An 18,994-nucleotide genomic window follows, 5' to 3' on the forward strand; every position below is an offset into this window, starting at 1 on the left:
GGAAGAAAAGATACAACATAAGTGGAGTGGCTAGCTGATAACAAACTATCTTTACACCTGGGAAAAACTGAATCCATTCTCTTTGGGTCTAATAGTAATCTCAGCAAGGCAGATGGCTTCTTGGTTAGAGTGGGTGACAATGTTATCACACGTAAAGATGAAATTACCTACCTAGGTTCCATCCTGAAGGCTAATCTTTCCGGTGATAAAATGGCCACCAACGTAATCAAAAAAGTCAACCAAAGAACAAGATTCCTTTACAGGATCTCCTCACTGGTCAACAAAAACACCTTGAAGACCTTAACAGCGGCCCTCATACAAGGTTTCTTTGACTATGCATGCAGCTCGTGGTACCACAGCACCTCAAAGGCCCTTAAAACTATAGGCTCCAGACATCCCAAAACAAACTGGTCAGGCTCCTACTTGGCCTCACCCCCCAAACCCACCTCACCCCTGCCCACTTTGACAGGCTGGAATGGCTTAGGGTCGACGACAGAGTACAGCATCTTGCAATGGGTCTGGTCCACAAGATTCGATACACCACCAAGATACCCATATACCTGTCTAGATACTTCCTTAATGTTAATGAAGTCCACACCCACAACACCAGAGGGAGTGCAACGAACCATGTACAACCCAGATTCGGCACAAACAAGGGACTAAATTATTTTCGCTCCTATGCCACCAAAATGTGGAACGCCCTACCAACAGTCATTAAGACATGCGAATCCCTTGACTCCTTCAAAACTGCTCTCAAAGGGCACCTACGGACGGCTACAATTAGAAACTGGCCCCCGAAAAATCTGAATCCCCCCCACCCCTTTCCCTGCACTGTATATGTTTCTTTTCCCTTTTTACCTCCTTTATGATGAATTCCTGTTCTGTTCTTTGACTATATAGAAGTGTCTATTTGTACGTCTCTCATTTTTTTGATGAATTGAACAAGGTGGACCCTCTTGTAAACAAGTGTAATGCTTAATTGGGTCGTCCACTCACAGTCTTTGTATTGAGTTTGTGCTTGAAATGTACTGTAATTCTGCAAACTGTTAATAAATATTTCAATCAATCAATACCGCCACCTGTGTACTTTTAGCTTTTTTGGGAATGTTTTTGAACCAAATGTATAGGAAACAAAATAATAAAGGGACCCATAAAAATGTGTACGTGGGTCACGTACCGTACGGTATATATGGTACCGTTGGTACGGAGTCTATGGACCGTTTGTTTGTTAAATAAGTGCATGGGGGTCTCCCTGTTTCTCCTATATATAGAATGTATTTTCAGAGGTTGAAGCAATGACAGCAGACAAATATTGAATTTGAATATTATAAAAGTGAAGCTCCTGATATAGCCTAGGCCCTATAGGCTGAAATTGGCAACCCACCTGAAAATGTATTTTGTGTTTATAGGCTATTAGAGCTGGAGAGATGGGTATCCTATAGAGTAGTAGACTTACAAACAAACACTTTTACACCAATTTTACCAGCGACATTAACATTTTAACAGAAAAGGGGGTTTAGCTATTGTATTCGTCACGCTGGCGTCCGCCAGCTCCGCCTGAAGGAGAGGTTTCTAGACACAAGGTGGCGTGCCAACCACGTAAATGGTGCCCAGCACAATTTCTGCATAGCATGTCAACCTTATTCCATACTCCTGGAGGCTGGAGAGTTGCTCAAACGGTTTTAAGACTTCAGCCAGGCTGAATCAGCCTAAATTATTCCAAAAATAATATAGTAGTAATAAATAGGGCTAAAATTAATCTCGGAGATTGTTTTATGCAGTAGGCTAGCCTATGATTATTATGCCATATACATTTGAAGAATATTGTCTAATGAATTAACTGCGTGAATGGCCACATAGTTTCCGGGGTTGCTAATCCATGACCATGACCATGAATCTAATTTCAAACCCGCCTATGTTATCCACCCTGTCAATCTGTTCAGCGGCCATCTAGCGGTATAGCGTCGCAGAGAATTTGAGAGAAACGCAGCGCAAAGGAAACAAACATGAAACTTCCTGGGCACTTAAACTTGATATACGTGACAAACTTTATTGCCTTGGTTTGTCTGTGTTTGGTGAACGGTAAGTCCCTTTGTTAACTGTTTTTGTGAAGCAACTGAACATTTCAATTTACTAAACCGACTTGCTATGAACTGGTATTTATTCATTACGGGCGCTGCAGGGCAGGCTATTCTTCATATAACTCAAAGATGCCAGTTCATGTCACCCGTAGCCTATTTGACAGACTTTGATCTGATTGTGGAAACTGTAGCTCTGTAGGCCTAACATTAACATTTATATATTTTCAGCATGTCATTTTCTTAACCATCTCTTATCTGTATAGCTCTATTAGTTACACTGATCTGTGATCTTAAACGTAAAATTTGCCAGTAGCTTTTGATACCGGAGAATAAAAGACCAAAAGACAAAAACGAGAGAGGGTTAATTGCATGGCAACACCACAACACAAATAAATAAATTCATTTTAATTAAAGGCATTTACTACCAAACTTGAAGAATAATCAAATGCTTTTTTCTAAACCTCGGTTAATTCTTAAACTGCCATCCACATATAAGAAGACATAAATAACAAAGTCCAAATGAGCATTGTCATTGTGTAATGAATGAGCAGATGTATTTCAGGTCAGCATAGTGTCTATACTATAGCACTAACACACCAGTGATTATAATAAGAAGCATGTTTGTTAACTTAAATGTCATGTAATTAGCAGCATGTATATGTTCTAGTTACAGTAGCCCTATATATGGAAAATATTGTCCTTTGTTGTTTTTCTGTGGCTAACATGAACCACATATCCAATACAAGCCTTTGTGTGTGGCCTGCAAAGTATAGCATCCTCAGATTTGTGTCACTGTGTCATGTAGGGTCACTATAAATGTACTGAGATAATGATATTGAGGGTATACATCAGGATATGATTGCGGTATCGCTGATGTTTATGTGTACCTAAGGATTATCCTCTGTCCACCTGCACCTGTCCACTTGTTGTCATGAGATCAGGTGGGACGTGGGATTCTTATAGGACCTCTGAGCCTCTTCACTGGTGTGTAATTATAGTCATTACTGAGGTGTATTGCACGCGGGCGGTCTGACCTAACTAATCCCCCAATCTCTTAATCCCATACTGTAAACACATTCTGTTATTAAGCGGCAACCAAATTAAGATTATAGCTGTCTATTCAAGAGGTTCTCGAAGATTCATACTCATAAAGCCTCGCTGAGGTTGATTTTCAGTAATAGAGCAGTAGTATAGTGTGTTCTTAATTTTAAAACCTACAAATGTATAGAAATGAATTTTGTTCTAAAGAAGAGGACGTGATAATTATCCTTTTAAATTGGATCTTTTCCAGTTGTGCTATTACACATGTAGTTTATTTGTTGTTTCTGGATAAGGAGAAACAAGTCCTGGTCTGCTAAATATTCAATCTCACTGGTTTATCTGGCTATGAAAGAAAGGCTGTTTTTATACTGATGTTCATGCTGAAACATGTACAGTATGGTTGAAGAGCCAGTCTGTTCAGTGCAGGTTAAACGACTTAAACTGCTGTTCTTATACATGCAACTCTACTGTATGTGTTCATGGTCGTACACATTGTTAAAGGAAAGAAAAAAGAAATATGTGATGTAAAAATAAAAGGTGGAATGTTGTCCACAAATTCACAAAATGCTGAAATAGAATATCAACTGATTTATTTAAATGAGAATTCAGAGGTGTCCTAGGTGCCATTTTCCTGGCCTACAGTAGCACAGATCTATCAGTCAGCACTTTGGGCTCTAGCCAAAGAAGGCCCCAATTCCAATGTTGCTTTGTGTTGCTTCAGGCTAGAACCAGAACAACAAAGCAAAGTAGATCAATATAATTGCTCCATAAATAGGAGCAATACGTTGTATTCTAAAATTCTCCCAGTTTGGAAAAGTCTTCATCTATATTGTGTATTATTAAAGTGTTTTATTTATTTAGTGACAGTGTATCTAAATGTATACAGCATGTATGTCACCTTTTCCACAATGACTCAGTGCACTGTATGATGTATCATCATCTAATCATAAGAGAAGACCGTTGAATGTCACATATCTGGCAGGGGTGCAGCTTGGTGGTCAAGGGTCAAAAGGTCAAATTGTTGATGAACTGTGGTAGCCTACATATAGCGTCTGAATGTTCAACGTAGAAAAACGAGACTGATTGCATTTGAAAGCTTGTCTTGGGAGGACACAGTAGGTGATGGGCCTTGCTGCTACACCACTTGTTTGCCCTGGTTCCATTTTGGAATGATACCCATGATTGTTGTAAACTCTAAGTACTGGACCCTCGTCTGGTTTGACAGACAGGTAGTGTGTGCCGGCTGGGTGGTGTGTGACAATCCGGTTGAAGTATACCTTTGGTACGGCGACAGCGGCGGCGGGCTCGGGAGAACAATAACGCGACACGTCACACGAGACAGTATCACGCTTAAGGTTCACAAAGGTTATTACACACAGGAACATATATAGAGCTGGATCCCAATGACGTGACAACAACAATGGAGACTGACCTTGCTGAGATGTCTCTCGTAGCCTAACTATAAAGGATGCTACAGTTCAGGTAGTACACAATACATATCAAGTACACTGTGTACTCATGTACAAGTACACAGCCATGGGTGATCAGATTATAACAATGATTAACTGTAGCCATGTTATATTGGAGTTACCGGCAGAGGCTGAGCATGTTCCTGTACATTCAGCTCACCTCAATCCAGGGGTTCCTGTCATGGGCAGCAGAGGTCCAGGCGTTGACTAAGCCTTGGTTGTTGAGCCGAGCCAACTACATGTTATAGCCATTGTTCTCAGTGGATTTCAGTTGAGCTGCGAAGTAATTGCAAAACTATTGTAATTATGTAACTATTGTAACTATGGTAAATGGTGCATTTATATAATAGCAGCTTTATCTAAGGCGCTTGACATAGATTGACATTCGCCCATTCACACACATACACATTCATACACCAATGGCAGAGGAATACCATGCACTGAACTTGATGAACACCCCAAACCTGCTAGGGGTTCAGCTTCTTGCTCAACAGTAACTCTAGGGGGGGCCCGGGATCGAAAAAAGCGGCTGCTCTACCTCCTGAGCCACTGCCGCTATTGGTTTGTATGTCACTCTGTCAGTCTGTCTAATAATTGTTCAATACACTGGATCATCATCCCATCATAACACAAGGCCATGAAATTGCATATAACTTTAATCCACATATGGTGTATTTTGTTGGTCAAAAGGTTAAGGACTAAAGGTTGGACGATTTGAGTGTAGCCTAAATTGTATGTGCATGCATTAAGTGAGTGGCAAATTGAGTGGCAAAGTGATAATTTAAGATTGTTTAACGTCGTTTTATGCAATCAGATAGGACTTTTCTGTGTGGATGTATGCGAAGGCCAGTAAGTAGTTTTTTGCCACACTCAGTAAGCGTATAGGTGTTAACTTCCGGGTATGATGATGATGATGTCACGTGTATACCTCTAGTAATTTGATGTCTCTCCTTTCTCTCTTTATGTCCTCTCCGTCTTACTTTCTCTCTTGCTGTCTGTTTGTCTCTCTGTGTTTCTCAGGTGACTACTGTAAGGTGAATCATTGTCATAATGGTGGAACATGTGTGACGGGGGTAGGGGAAGATCCCTTCATATGTATCTGTGCCGATGGCTTTGCTGGCGATACCTGCGACCAAAAAGAGACCGGTACAGACAGGAAGAGGACACTTTTGGAGAATAGTAACAGAACCACAGTTTCATCATAACTCCAAAACTAATCACTTCTCTGGAATCTCCTCCCAGGACCGTGCAGTCCTAACCCCTGCAGGAACGATGGCTCATGTGAGATCATCGCTCCGACCCGGCGAGGTGACGTGTTCAATGAGTACGTCTGCAAGTGCCAGCCAGGCTTTGAGGGCGTCCACTGTCAGATCAGTGAGTATGGTTACCACTACCTGCATTCCTGTCTGACTGTGACTCATTGGGTACATCCTGTCTTGTCTGACTGCCCTTCACCCATACATCTGTCCGTCTGGCCCACGCTGCAACATCGTATTAATTCTGCTCTGTTGCACAATTCAACTCCAATTACCCAAGGCATCATTATTATTAATATAACTTTTGTTTGCCAGATTAATGACATTTGTGATTCTAAATTCTAAAAGGACACAAAAATATGGACAGACGCACGCCCGCATGCGTGCACTGTACACACACACACACACACACACACACACACACATTTAGCAGCATTCTGTCAAGGAGGCGATCCTCTAGGTAAGATATGGACAGTGTATGTAGTGTACATGGTATTGGCTGACATGTACTGTAGATTCTCTGCGTGCAAAAAAAGTTATTTTCCACACTTCCACAGCAGTGTGAGAACGGGGTAGCAGCTATCTTGGGAATTTCCTGAAAGACCTTTATTCAGCTGGCCGTGCGTTTGTTTAGCTAATTAGCAAAATGCCACTCCAGGTCTTTTAGCATGCAGCAAACGTCCACGTGAAGATTGTGTCTGTTTGTGCTTCCCACAGACTTCAGCTTCACCATAAGCCTGAGTTATCCTCTGCGTGCCAGTGTTTCGCACCGAAAATAGCTGATCTACAAGCTCACAACGTGTCGTGCCGTGGTGTGTTGTGTGCTATAGATCTGCTATTTTCAATGCACAGTATAAATCAGGCTTTATGGATCAAAGAACTTAATTATGACGAATGCCATATCCTCTTAAAAGAAACCCTGGATTACTGATTTGGGTTGCAGTTTGAGTTTAAGATTTTTAAGTTTTAAGAAAGGGAAGGAAATGGAATTGCTTTTCACCACAAGCAAGTCATATTTTAGTTTTATAGAGAGGAAGGATTCAAAAAAATATTATCAATAAATTATTATTATTCAGAACGTGACAAACAAACCCATTCATTAGTTTGCGTGGCACCTGTGTTTTGTGCTAAAGTAAACTAGCTTACTGTATCCAGCCACTGAAGCCTTACCAGATAATCAGACCAGTGCTGACATGGCATTTATTGGGGAAAAAAACAACTCATCCTTCAAAGTTCCAGTTTGACCACCAATTACAATGTTTGTGCAGTCTGGCTGTTCACTCCCACTGTACGTATTAAGTCACAGACGTCATGGTTTCTATGGGTCCGTAGACTGTACGTATACAGTACTGTAGGTGGGGGATTGGGTGGAACACACAGTCTGTCCAACTAACCACTTCCTCACATAGCACCAATATTACTCCACTCTATTCTGAATGACGCTGCACGCCATTAGTGACCATGGTGTAGTCACACAAACATCACTTGTTCCTCATGTATGTTCACAAGATGTGTACTCTGTCTGTCTGTCTGTCTGTCTGTCTGTCTGTCTGTCTGGGTCTGGGTTTTAGAATGAAGTCTAGAGGAGTCTCTGAGGTCCAGCAAGAAGGGTAGCGCATCATCTTCCACAGGTTGACAGATCTGTTGTCGAAATATGGATGATGTTATGTATAGTGTACATCAGCTTTCTCAGTTTGATATGGTTTGGTTTGTCCAAAAGCGGTAGCAGTACTTGGTAAAATATCCTACAGTATTATCCTTATGATAGTGATTCAGATTTTCCCCTGCAGGGTGGCACCCAAACAAGCCTCTCTATCCGTGTGCCCTATGTCATGAAACAACGCTGCCTCCCTGTGGGGAGAAGAATGAATTGCATGGCTCCATGCAAAACATCATGTTTAAATAACTTTTAAATTATGCCCTTTCGAACCCAACCCCCCCATGTCCTCGAAATCAGTTTGGAGGTGTATCATGTCCCCCCTCAAGTGTTTTTCCTTATAGGGGCATGTCTGTCGTCACCATGGTGCAGAAAGGCAAAATATATATATCAGTCAGTGGTGAGTTAGAGGTACATGTATAGGCTACCTCATATGTCTGTGAGTGTGGACACTGTAGGATCCGGAATGCAAAATGTAACTTTGAAAGTGTCAAAATCAAACCTTAAAGGAACACTCTGGAATTTAAGGTAAACAGTAAAATAATCCAGTGTTAATGTCACTCGGAGAGTGTGCGAAGAAATGGACCATAATATTCAGGATTTGACAGTGTATTTTGTCTGGGACGTATTGAGCACAGCTGTTCGCCAGAACACTAGACATTTTAACTCATAGTATGTGTTATCATAGTTCTTATACAGTAGGTCTCAGAGTATTCATCAGTACTTGTATTCGTCAAAAAGTTAAGATGAAATGAATCATGGACTGTGTATCGTTTTCTTATTCAAGATGTGAATGACTGTGCCAACCAGCCCTGTAAGAATGGAGGGAAATGCCGAGATCTAGATGGAGACTACACTTGCCACTGCCCCTCACCCTATGTTGGAAAGCAATGCCATTTACGTAGGTCCACCATTACATTTAATTTAATTTTCATGTATGTGTATTTTCAACCACACCTTTATTCCAATTAAACAAGATGGTAGCATCTCTTTGTGTGTGTTAAAATGTATGATATGTTTGCATCTCAGGCTGTATATCTCTGCTGGGAATGGAGGGAGGGGGAATCGTAGAGTCCCAGATGACGGCCTCCTCTGTGCATTATGGTATTCTGGGACTTCAGCGCTGGGGCCCCGAGCTGGCTCGGCTCAACAACCAAGGCTTAGTCAACGCCTGGACCTCTGCTGCCCATGACAGGAACCCCTGGATTGAGGTGAGCTGAATGTACAGGAACATGCTCAGCCTCTGCCGGTAACTCCAATAGTAACTATTATCATACAGAATCAGACAGAATTATGTGATTCCATCATTGTGTGATTAGGCCTCTTTCTTTGATCTAATGCTTGCCTTTGTGATGATGACTGCAGTCTGGATTAACATTATTGAAAATCTAACCCTATCACCGAGAGAGTAAAATGGATCCTCCTCTTAGATCGATATGCAGAAGAAGATGCGTCTGACAGGCATCATTACCCAGGGTGCCAGTCGCATGGGCACGGCAGAGTACATAAAGCACTTCAAGGTGTCCGCCAGCTTCGATGGAAAGGCTTTCGCCACCTATCGAGCGGATGGCCAGAGGAAGGACAAGGTCAGGAGATTTGCCATGTCTCAACTGTAGCCAGTTGGATTACTGTAGCCTATCATACATTCTTCTGGTTTGTGTTTACTGTAGTAGCAACTTTCACATACAGTAATTTGCCTAAAGGTTTAATCAAACAACTTATTATAAACTCATTATAAACCAACCCTGTTACCTTTTTGGTTGGTACAGGTTTTTTTTGGTAACACAGATAACGACAGCACAAAGACCAACATGTTTGACCCTCCAATCGTGGCCCAGTACATCCGGATCATCCCTGTGGTGTGCCGCAAAGCCTGCACACTTCGCATGGAGCTGGTGGGCTGTGAGCTTAATGGTAACCACATCCAAGTACAGTACTGTTTGGTGCACTTTCTTGTCTAATGTCTAGCCTACTTCCATTCACTGGCTACCAGAACAAATGCCTTATCCTTTATTCAGACTAAAGACATGTCCTATCATGAATTCAAATACATTTTGTATGATCCTTTTGGCAAGAACTGCTTACTGAAAGTATCTAAGCAGTACAGGAAGTAAGTAAGGAAGTAAGTTACATTAATGTTTACATTACCAGACATGAGAACCACGTTGAGAATTGAGATTAGTTGAAAATCACAGCTTCCGGAGAAAGTATGTACAACTGAAGTCCTGCCCTCTAGACACTTTCTGTTGCAGTTCTTCACCAGGTTTTTCTCCTTGTGAGATAAGAAAAGCCAGGGAATGAGGTTAATTGCCAATGCCAAGACGGCAATGTTGCTTGGTCCTCAGTCTATCTATCCACTAGAAAACAATTGGCTGGATTGCCATTGAAATTTCCTCATTGCCCCAATTGCACACATGTGTATCTCAAAAGCTTAATGGACTGATTGCCATAGAACTTGGAGCAGCACATTACAACCCGTAGGAACAACTAGTAGGGCTAGACTCTTTGTAGAGGCTATAGTTTCCATTTTTAACTGAGAGAAAAACCTCTACATCCCTGACGTTAGTAAAACAACAAATGTAGAAATGTTTTTGTTAACTTTCCCACTCTGTATTTGTTATGGTGTGGTTTGACTCTTGTTGTGGTTGCCCTCACAAACATGCATGCCTGTGACGAAGGCTTATTTTAATGGCATAATATGAGCCCCCATTTAGCTGTGGTAAGACTGCAGAGAAAATGTTATGAACAGTATTCAGTGGGCAGCAGTAATTGAAACACATGTTCTTTCAAGCCTGAAGACACACGACACGCACACACTTTTGCTTTTCCATAATATTCCATAATATCCATAATAATATATAGGCTAATATAATAATAGGCCTACACATATAAATAAATATAATAAATATATAAATAAAGTGGATTGGATTCTGTAAACAGTGCATTCATATAACCCTTTTATCCAAAGCACTTTAGAATTAATCCATTCACACTCCTACGGCTGTGGAAGCCATGCAAGGCACCAATTGCTCATAGGGAACAGTTAATAGTCACCAACACTAACCCAGGAAAACCTTCCGTTTCAAAAGTAGCCGCCACTCTACCTCCTGAGCAAAAGTTGCATTAAGGCTTTTTTATTTTCATATATATCCGTCGTATCTGTTTTTCTCTGCTTGGTTATGGGATGAAAAATATATGTCAATTGATCAGAGAAGTTTTCACCATTTTTCCTGAAGTTTCATGTGTATCCATGAAAGGACATCCTTTATCTGTTCTCTTTCTTTCTCTATGGGTGAGTCTTGAGATCATTGGGTTGTTTCATCTCTGCTGTTCTTCCCTGTCCTCTCTTTCTCTCTATCCTTGTTATTTTCCCTCTCTTCTGTCCCTGCCTTTTATTCACAGTTTATTCAAACGCGGCAGGTTGCTGTGAGACTCTGGGAATGAAATCCCGCCTTATTTCTGACGGGCAGCTGACAGCCTCAAGCTCTTTCCGCACTTGGGGCATTGATAGCTTGACCTGGCACCCCCAGTATGCCAGACTGGATAAACAGGGGAAGACCAACGCCTGGTCAGCTGCCACCACCAACCGCTCAGAGTGGATTCAGGCAAGATAATCACTTTATTAATGGCTCTATAATAATCTTTTAATGTATCAAGTTGATATTCTGATAATATTGTTCTCTGTGTTCCTACTGTAGGTGGATCTAGAGAAGACCAAGCGAATCACAGGGATTATCACCCAGGGTGCCAAGGATTTTGGAGTGGTTCAGTTTGTATCAATGTACAAAATAGCCTACAGTAATGATGGACAGTCTTGGAGCATGGCAAAAGAGGAGAACTCGCAAAATGACAAGGTCAGACAAATCTCTAAAATGTCCATGCTGTTAATCTATATCAAGAAAGGCAAAAAGACCCACAAATATCATAAAAGAAAGTCCACTCCGGGCACATCTATTTGAATGAGCAAGTTGCATTTACTATTTCTGATCATTACTGATAACACAAGATTAAAGGAATACTTAGCCCCCAATTACTTTTTTAAACTTATGTTGTGAAACCTTGAACTCAATTCTTGTGTTGCATTCCTTCACGGTGAATCCAAAAAACAAAGACAATTCTTGATGAATTAAAGTCCAGTGCGGTTCAACGCAGCTGAGCTGACTCCCCCCCCCCCCCCCCCCCCCGCAAGTACGTGCTGCATGAGACTGTTTTCAACAGTCAAGTTTCAGTGAAAATGTGGTGTTTTGGAAATAATGAATTGCAGACTGAGAGCTGTATTTGAGTTTTGATATACGTGTACCGTGAAGGAATGTGACACAAAGAAAAAAGGTCTTCAAGAGGAAAAGGTCGTTTTGGGTCTTATTCGGGTTTGAGATACTTTTAGTGAAGTATTATTGCATAAACCCTCATCTCTTAGTGCAACAAGACTTTGATCTCTTGAGTCTTTATTGAGTGTAGCGTCAGCAGGACCATATGACAGACTACTCGTATAATACCATAAAATGACTGCTCAAACCATTAACTCTGAACTGCTGGGTGGGGTCAGTAGAAAAATTAAAACTGACCCCACCCAGCAGTTCAGAGGTATTCATGGTATTATATAGTATTTTTGAAAACTGAAAGGTGTCAGGGGTGAGTTGGCTCTCTATTTCTCTTGCAGATATTCCAAGGCAACGTTGACAACAACACTCATAAGAAGAACCTATTTGAGCCTCCGTTCTACGCCCGCTATGTCCGCGTGGTGCCATGGGAGTGGCATGAACGCATCACCCTGCGTATGGAGCTTCTGGGATGTGATGATTAACGCTTCATCACCCACAAACCAACAGTGCTATTAGACACAGAAACCTACTCAGTGTTAATTAATTTAACTCTGAAAGGTCAAATTTAACGTAATCCTTTTTTTACTGTCAAAGTTACATTTTAGGATTGTAATGTGTACAGTATTTGTTTCCAGCCTCCCTTTCTCTCCTGTCCATATACTTCAAGCTGCACCGGGGTAGAAACATCCTACCCTTTTCTAACACAAGGACCCAGAAGCTGAACTTGTATAGAATGTACCTGGCTGGCAATGGGATTTAATTTCATTTAATTTCTGTGTGGATAAAGCTAACGTCAGCTGAATAGATGGAATAATGTGACTTTGAGTGACTTTATTCGCAGAGAGGACATTCTAGTGGCTCAGCAAGTGGTTTCCCTCCACGTTCATGAACTTTACTTGCCACATAGGAGGATTTTTATTGGTTGCTACTGTATGTACTAGTCTCCCCCCCAAATTGGCACCTTGTGATTGTTGCTTTCAACACCTACAGTTATGCTATGAACTAAAACTACGCTGACAGTTTCATGGGCTTAACCTGTTCTTCTTCTTCTTCTTCTTTTTCTTCTTCTTCTTGTTACTATTATTATTATTATTATTATTATTATTATGCTGACTCATGTGGTAGCTTGCCTTTTGTAGTTGACCAGGGATCAACATGCCTAGTTCATCATTTTCATGCAAAGTCCATAGTTAGAATAATATGTATAATAATTATATATATTTTTTAAATAAATTGGTCTGGAATGGTAATCACTTATTTAAGGTGTATAATTCATTTATGTTATGAGATATAATTAAAACATGTTCTATATTCAAGCATTAGTATATGAAACACTGGGTCCAGTGTTTCATATACTAATGCTTGAATATTTTGAATCATCATTCTGAGTGATTAGTGGTATAATGTGGTTACTCGGGTGGTTTGATGCGTATGTCCCTTTTTTTAATCCACCTGACACTGAAACATATCATCATTACGTCACTATCATAAACAAATTATACCCTGGCATTGGTACATAATCTTCATCAAGTCACATACCTGCACGGTCTGCTTCCGTATGTCCGGGGCCAGCATATGACGTCATATCATAATGCATTCTAAGGGACATTGGTACATATCTTCATCACGTCATGGGACATATGCATATACTACTTATCTGTGTTGCCTAATGCTATCATAATTGTTTTGTGTTTGATGTGATGCCTTGGAAAACATTCAGACTCTATGAAGGAAATGTGTAATTGTATAGTTGGTCTAACTCATGGGTCATGGTTTACCTTGTTTGAGTAGATTGGTCCAATTACTAATCATTGTGGGTGGGGTCTCACCTGGTATATAAGGGAGGCTTGTGGAAATGTTTGGGAGGGGATCCTGAGTGGAAAATGTGCAGTTTTGCTTGAGACTAACAAAGGAGACAACTCCAGGGGAGAGCTGCCAGTGCCAGGAAGGCATATAGCCTGGTTTCAGTTTCTTAAGTTCTTGGTTTGTTGTTTTTCCTTAGTTTAGTTGTCAAGTGTTAATTTCTTACTTTCTGTTATGTGAAAGTGTATTTTTTAAGTCTTTATTCTAGAAGTTATTTTTGTCTGCACAGTTGAATCCGGCATGGGTCGTTCACTTCGTGTTTTGAGGTCAATAAAATACCAAAAGAAATGTACATTCTTGGACTGTCGATTCTTGGAGCCTTGGCCGTGCGGGCAACTTTACAAACATGAAAACTGGTTTGCCTCTGCCACTGGCAACGCGGCAACCTTTGCGTTGATTGACAACGCAGTGACGACATCAAATGAAACATGGCAGATAATGTCCATCGAGTGTAGCCACTGTTGAGAACTCGCCTGAGTTGTTGCCAGGCTGCCCGGCGTGGCTGCGCTAATAACTTTGTGGCAGGCCCGTCTAGAGTTTGAATGGACAGGTATCAGTCAAAATGGAGACATCGAAGAGGAAGGACGGATGGGGAAGGATCAACATATGGAATGTCAGAACAGGTCAAATCCATATTTGGAGATCTAAGGGTTTGATGTTTGAGGTCAGATGTAGAGTTGCTGGCCAGTGGCCGGACACAGAAATAGATGGAACGGTGAATGATATAGGGCTCACCATGGTCTACATATTATAACATTTTTCAAATTTCACCTGACCTCCTCAAAATGTCACCAGGTCAAAGAAGTGTCTTCTATTTACAATGAAATTATATGAAATTTGCTCGGAAATGGTTTACTCACAGCTTGAGTGAGTTTTTGGCTTACATTCTCTATGTTAGACTAACGGGCATTGGCCTGCTTTTTATGACAGTAATTACACCCTGTCATGTCGACCCCTCATCTCTCAGCTACACACAATGCCCTGGTATTTCTAGCCCCTGGCAACGGCTTTCATCTGTTCACTATGAAATGAATACACAAGACAGACTTCCATAATATGCAGTATCTGTGGTCTCTGTCTAAGCTATGTGGTTACATATTTTACTTGTGTAGACCCATGTGATTTCCACAACAACAGGATTCCGGGGAAATAATAATAATCTGTACAGGAGGGGAAAAAATGTTTTAACTGTAGGCTTAACAGGAAGGTAGCGTCATGGACATTCTGCTGTCATTTGGCTTACACTTTTACTCTGCTCCGCCGTGCACATCTTCCACTTCTGGTCCTGGACGGTAATGCTCTTCCACTTTGCTTTGTTGCTACTTATGGAATTTGACCAAAGAAAACAGCAGTCTTTGTAGTCCTTCAAAAATACATTTTGCGGTAAGTGATGATCAAGATGCAATTAATCAGTGGTGGAAAAAGTAGGCTTCTTGACCCCAGAAGGCTACTTGAGTCAAAGTATAGATATACTCCTGGTCAAATCTTACTCAACTATAAGTCAAAGTTGCTCTGTCAAATTGGTACTTTAAGTAGCACTAGTATGTAACTTTTTTTAAATTAACAAAATGTAATTTTGTCCAATCTGTATGGTATGTTAATAGCCTACAGTACAATATAATATAATACAATATAATAGTAAAAGTACATACTTGCATATTCAAAAGTACAAGTGTCAAACTACATTTTCTTCTTGTTCTTGCTTGTAGATCTATTTTCACTATATTTGAAATAGGGCTTATGTGGTTAATTCATAATGTACTCTTTTCCATTCCTAGAAAATCTTTGGAGAATAGGATACACCACCAATATAAAACTAGGCTAGGTTGAACATTTAGGTTCAGCAAGTTGGCCTACATCATTTATCATGTAAATGAATAGTTCAAGATTCTTTCTTCATGTTTTAAACAAAGAAATATATTAATATTAATATTAATATAATAACACAATATTTGGATACATTCAACACAAACTTGTGAATGTGTGCCAGAATTCTTCTTAACATATCATTTTGTGACATTCTGTCTTGACTGAACTGAAACTGGAAATGGTTAAGTAATAAATATCAAGATGTGATCTCTCTTATTAGGGCCCCAGGCTTCCTGCGTTTCCTAAAAAGAAAAGATCAGTTATAGCAGTAACTCCATAGCAGTTTGTGAAACATCCTGATGGCAAACTACCTTCAGCCACTACTGATGATGGGGCTTCTCTTTGCATGGGTAGTCCAAGCCTTCCCTGACCACAGCCACTTCTTCTACCAAGACCTCCTCAACGGAAATGGCAAGAAAACCTGTATGTAGTCAATCTGATATTTGCAATGCCTATTGGTGCAATTAACAGTGGAATCTTGGCTTTGTTAAAGTGCAGCTGACCTCTTCTCCCTATATGGCTTTACACCCTTTCCAGTCCGTATGAATGGCGTGAAGCTCAATGTGGACACCTCCAAGGCATCTGTATTTTCTCAGCGTGGGGGCAATGCTACCCTACCATGCAGATACTGGTACGAACCTGAGCTGAGCTCCCCCAAGACGGTGCGGGTCAAGTGGTCCTGGGTGCCTACAGTCGGCGGCCAAGAGACAGACGTGCTGGTGGCCGTCGGGTCCCGCAACCGAAGCTTTGGACCGTTCAGGTTATCCATGATGTGCTGAAGTCTGAGACTATTTTATGATGAATATTAATTTGTTTCACACAACATAAACTGATGTCTGACTGTGTCTCTGTTGAACAGGGGCCGCGTGCATCTAAGACAGGATGGTCCAGGAGATGCTACACTCTTGATGACGGAGCTTCAGCTGAATGACATGGGCCGCTATCGCTGTGAGGTCACACATGGGCTTGAGGACAAGAGCAGTTTAGTGGACCTTGAGCTACACGGTACATCTATCTTTAAATTGATTTTGGGACGATTGCTATTCAGAGTTAACATGACTTCAAACGTTGCATGAAATAATTCACTCCACTACAATGTTTTTATTTATTGATTATTCTTTAGTTCATAATTGTTCAGTCATAGTGAACTTCACCTTTGAATGACCTTTTCTAAATGGTGGATAACTAATTTGTTCTTACTGTACATATACTTACTGTAGGTGTGGTGTTTCCCTATCAGCCCCCACATGGACGCTACCATCTGAATTTCCCGGGGGCCCAGCAGGCCTGTGAGGATCAAGACTCGACCCTGGCGACCTTTGAGCAGCTCTACCAGTCCTGGGAAAAGGGTCTGAATTGGTGCAACGCAGGCTGGCTTGCTGACGGGACAGTCCAGTATCCCATCACCCAGCCCAGAATACCTTGTGGAGGAACTGGCCTGGCTGCAGGTGTGAGGAGCTATGGCAGACGCAGTCGCCACCATCATCGCTACGATGTGTTCTGCTTCTCTTCGTCACTTCGTGGTGGGTCCTGACTATGTGTTTGTGCATGCGTCAATGCAGTTGCATCATTTGTGCGTGTGTATCCACAGAAAACGCCAGAGTGTTAGTTTAACCCTGAAAGTTTAAAAAAATCAATATATAGGTCTATTTAAACTCTAAACCAGCTGCCAATTGTGCACCTCCGAACACAATATTATTGACTGTGTTAATGGTTAGGATGCTGGTGAGGTATGATTCGGAGTGATCCCATAATCGTGGCGCAAATAGAGGTTATAAGAGTCTTGCTCGGGGACACATTTCTGGACTGGAATACAAGAGACTTTGAATCCCAGGCGGGTGGGCTCACTCAGCTATGGCTGCCTCATTGGTGTTGATCTGGGTCAGGTGAGATAGTGTGAACCTCCATATGAGTAATGTCTCCCATGCGATTCCTTGTTGTCAGGTGAAAGGAAGTGGCTGGCAGATTTATGTATTGAAGATAAGAGAGATAAGATAAGACCTTTATTGATCGCGCTGGGGAAAAACAGGCTCAAGAGACAGTATAGATAGCAGTTCAAAACAGATCACATGGCAAGGGGAAGTACAGTAGATACAGCATGACATTGGTGACACATCACAGTCAAGCCAACACAATCAGTAAGGTGGCAAAAACAAAAGAAATACAAAAGAGTACAAATATAAATATATAAGATATAAAACATAGGCCTACAATATACAACAACACTAATACACCTCAGTATTGCTAGTATGGTGCAAGACAAGTCAAAGTGCACGACAACACACAGAAGCGAGAATAAGAAGCATACCATACTGAACTGCTTGTTTCCGAGCAATTATTTAGTCCACTGAGCGAGATGAGCGACCAATGTGTGTCAATGTGCCAATGAACTCCCTAACCATCTTTAGAGCTGCTCCCGCTCTCCTCTCTTTCAAAACCTCACTCAAAACCCACCTCTTCAGGATAGCTTTCCCCAGCTGAGGTCTGGTCAGGATGTCCCCCCCTTCCCTCGTTTATCCTTTTATCTTTTTAACCCTGTACTGTTGTTGTATCTGTTTTGCTTTGGGTTTTCTTTCTTAATAAAGTCTGTTCCTAGTGTTCCTATGTAAAGCGCTTTGGGTATTTAGAAAAGCGCTATATGAATTTATATAAATTTAAGCTATTCATGTAAATCTATTGGTTGTCCCTGGAGGGGAAATTAATCTACCATTCCACCTGCTGCTGAAGGTGAAGTTGCTGGCAGCCTGCAATGCATATTGGAAATGGGAAAGGACTGGGGGAGAATACCGTATAAGACAACATTTCAGAAAATAAATAAATAAATAATTAATTAATTGGTTTTGCTTCTCTCTAGGGGAAGTCTACTATCTCCAGCACCCGCTCAAGCTGAACCTGACGGAGGCCCAGGTGGCATGTCAACAGGAGGGTGCTGAGATAGCTAAAGTGGGCCAGCTCTACGCTGCATGGAAGTTCACAGGGCTTGACAGCTGTGACGCTGGCTGGCTAGCAGACGGAAGTCTGCGCTATCCTGTCACCAGGCCCCGCATCAACTGTGGTCTCTCGGAACCAGGAATACGTAGCTTTGGGTTCCCACCTCCACTGCACAAGCACGGAGTGTACTGCTTTAAGTCAGTTACTGAGTGAATATTATGCCTACTACTGTACCATTCAGAGATGTCAGAAACAGCAAATTGATTTAGATTCCTTCAGTGTTGTTGTCCATTTTAGAGCATGTTGTGATGGTATGCTGTGGCATACAGATGGGATTCCGCCATAATTTCAGGGACTGTATAAATCTGTTGAATTTCAATCATTACACAGTAACATGCTCAGTGTTAAACTGTAATGAGTTACACATGTATACATTAACACTTGATTTTATTGTGTATAATTTCAGATTAATGGTCGTATAGTACATTTCTGGTGCATCCATACA

At 41.3% G+C, this 18,994-nt stretch overlaps 2 protein-coding genes across 3 annotated transcripts; both read left to right on the forward strand.

Annotated features, from left to right (window-relative positions):
• Positions 1-1,698: 1,698 nt before the first annotated feature.
• On the forward strand, positions 1,699-13,981 carry LOC308319374 (lactadherin-like). Of its 2 annotated transcripts, none has more exons than XM_080769414.1 (10): positions 1,699-2,082; positions 5,612-5,737; positions 5,834-5,965; positions 8,292-8,405; positions 8,534-8,715; positions 8,935-9,090; positions 9,274-9,418; positions 10,925-11,109; positions 11,203-11,358; positions 12,165-13,981. In XM_080769414.1, exons 1-10 carry the CDS (start codon positions 2,007-2,009, stop codon positions 12,306-12,308), a joined length of 1,416 nt encoding a protein of 471 aa, XP_080625540.1. In that variant the 5' UTR covers positions 1,699-2,006; the 3' UTR covers positions 12,309-13,981. The 2 variants fall into 2 exon arrangements, with proteins under 2 accessions (XP_080625540.1, XP_080625539.1); XM_080769413.1 differs by having other exon boundaries at positions 1,701-2,082; positions 10,907-11,109.
• Positions 13,982-15,857: 1,876 nt separating this feature from the next.
• On the forward strand, positions 15,858-18,702 carry LOC308315035 (hyaluronan and proteoglycan link protein 3-like; the record flags this gene model as incomplete). The annotated part of the gene is made up of 5 exons (XM_080762858.1): positions 15,858-15,981; positions 16,096-16,318; positions 16,418-16,563; positions 16,779-17,081; positions 18,413-18,702. The coding sequence occupies 5 exons, from the start codon at positions 15,858-15,860 to the stop codon at positions 18,700-18,702; spliced, it is 1,086 nt and encodes a 361-aa protein (XP_080618984.1).
• Between the last annotated feature and the right edge of the window lie 292 nt (positions 18,703-18,994).

The sequence above is a fragment of the Protomyctophum bolini genome (assembly GCF_963924005.1).
Source record: "Protomyctophum bolini genome assembly, chromosome: 1".
Lineage (NCBI taxonomy): Eukaryota > Metazoa > Chordata > Actinopteri > Myctophiformes > Myctophidae > Protomyctophum > Protomyctophum bolini.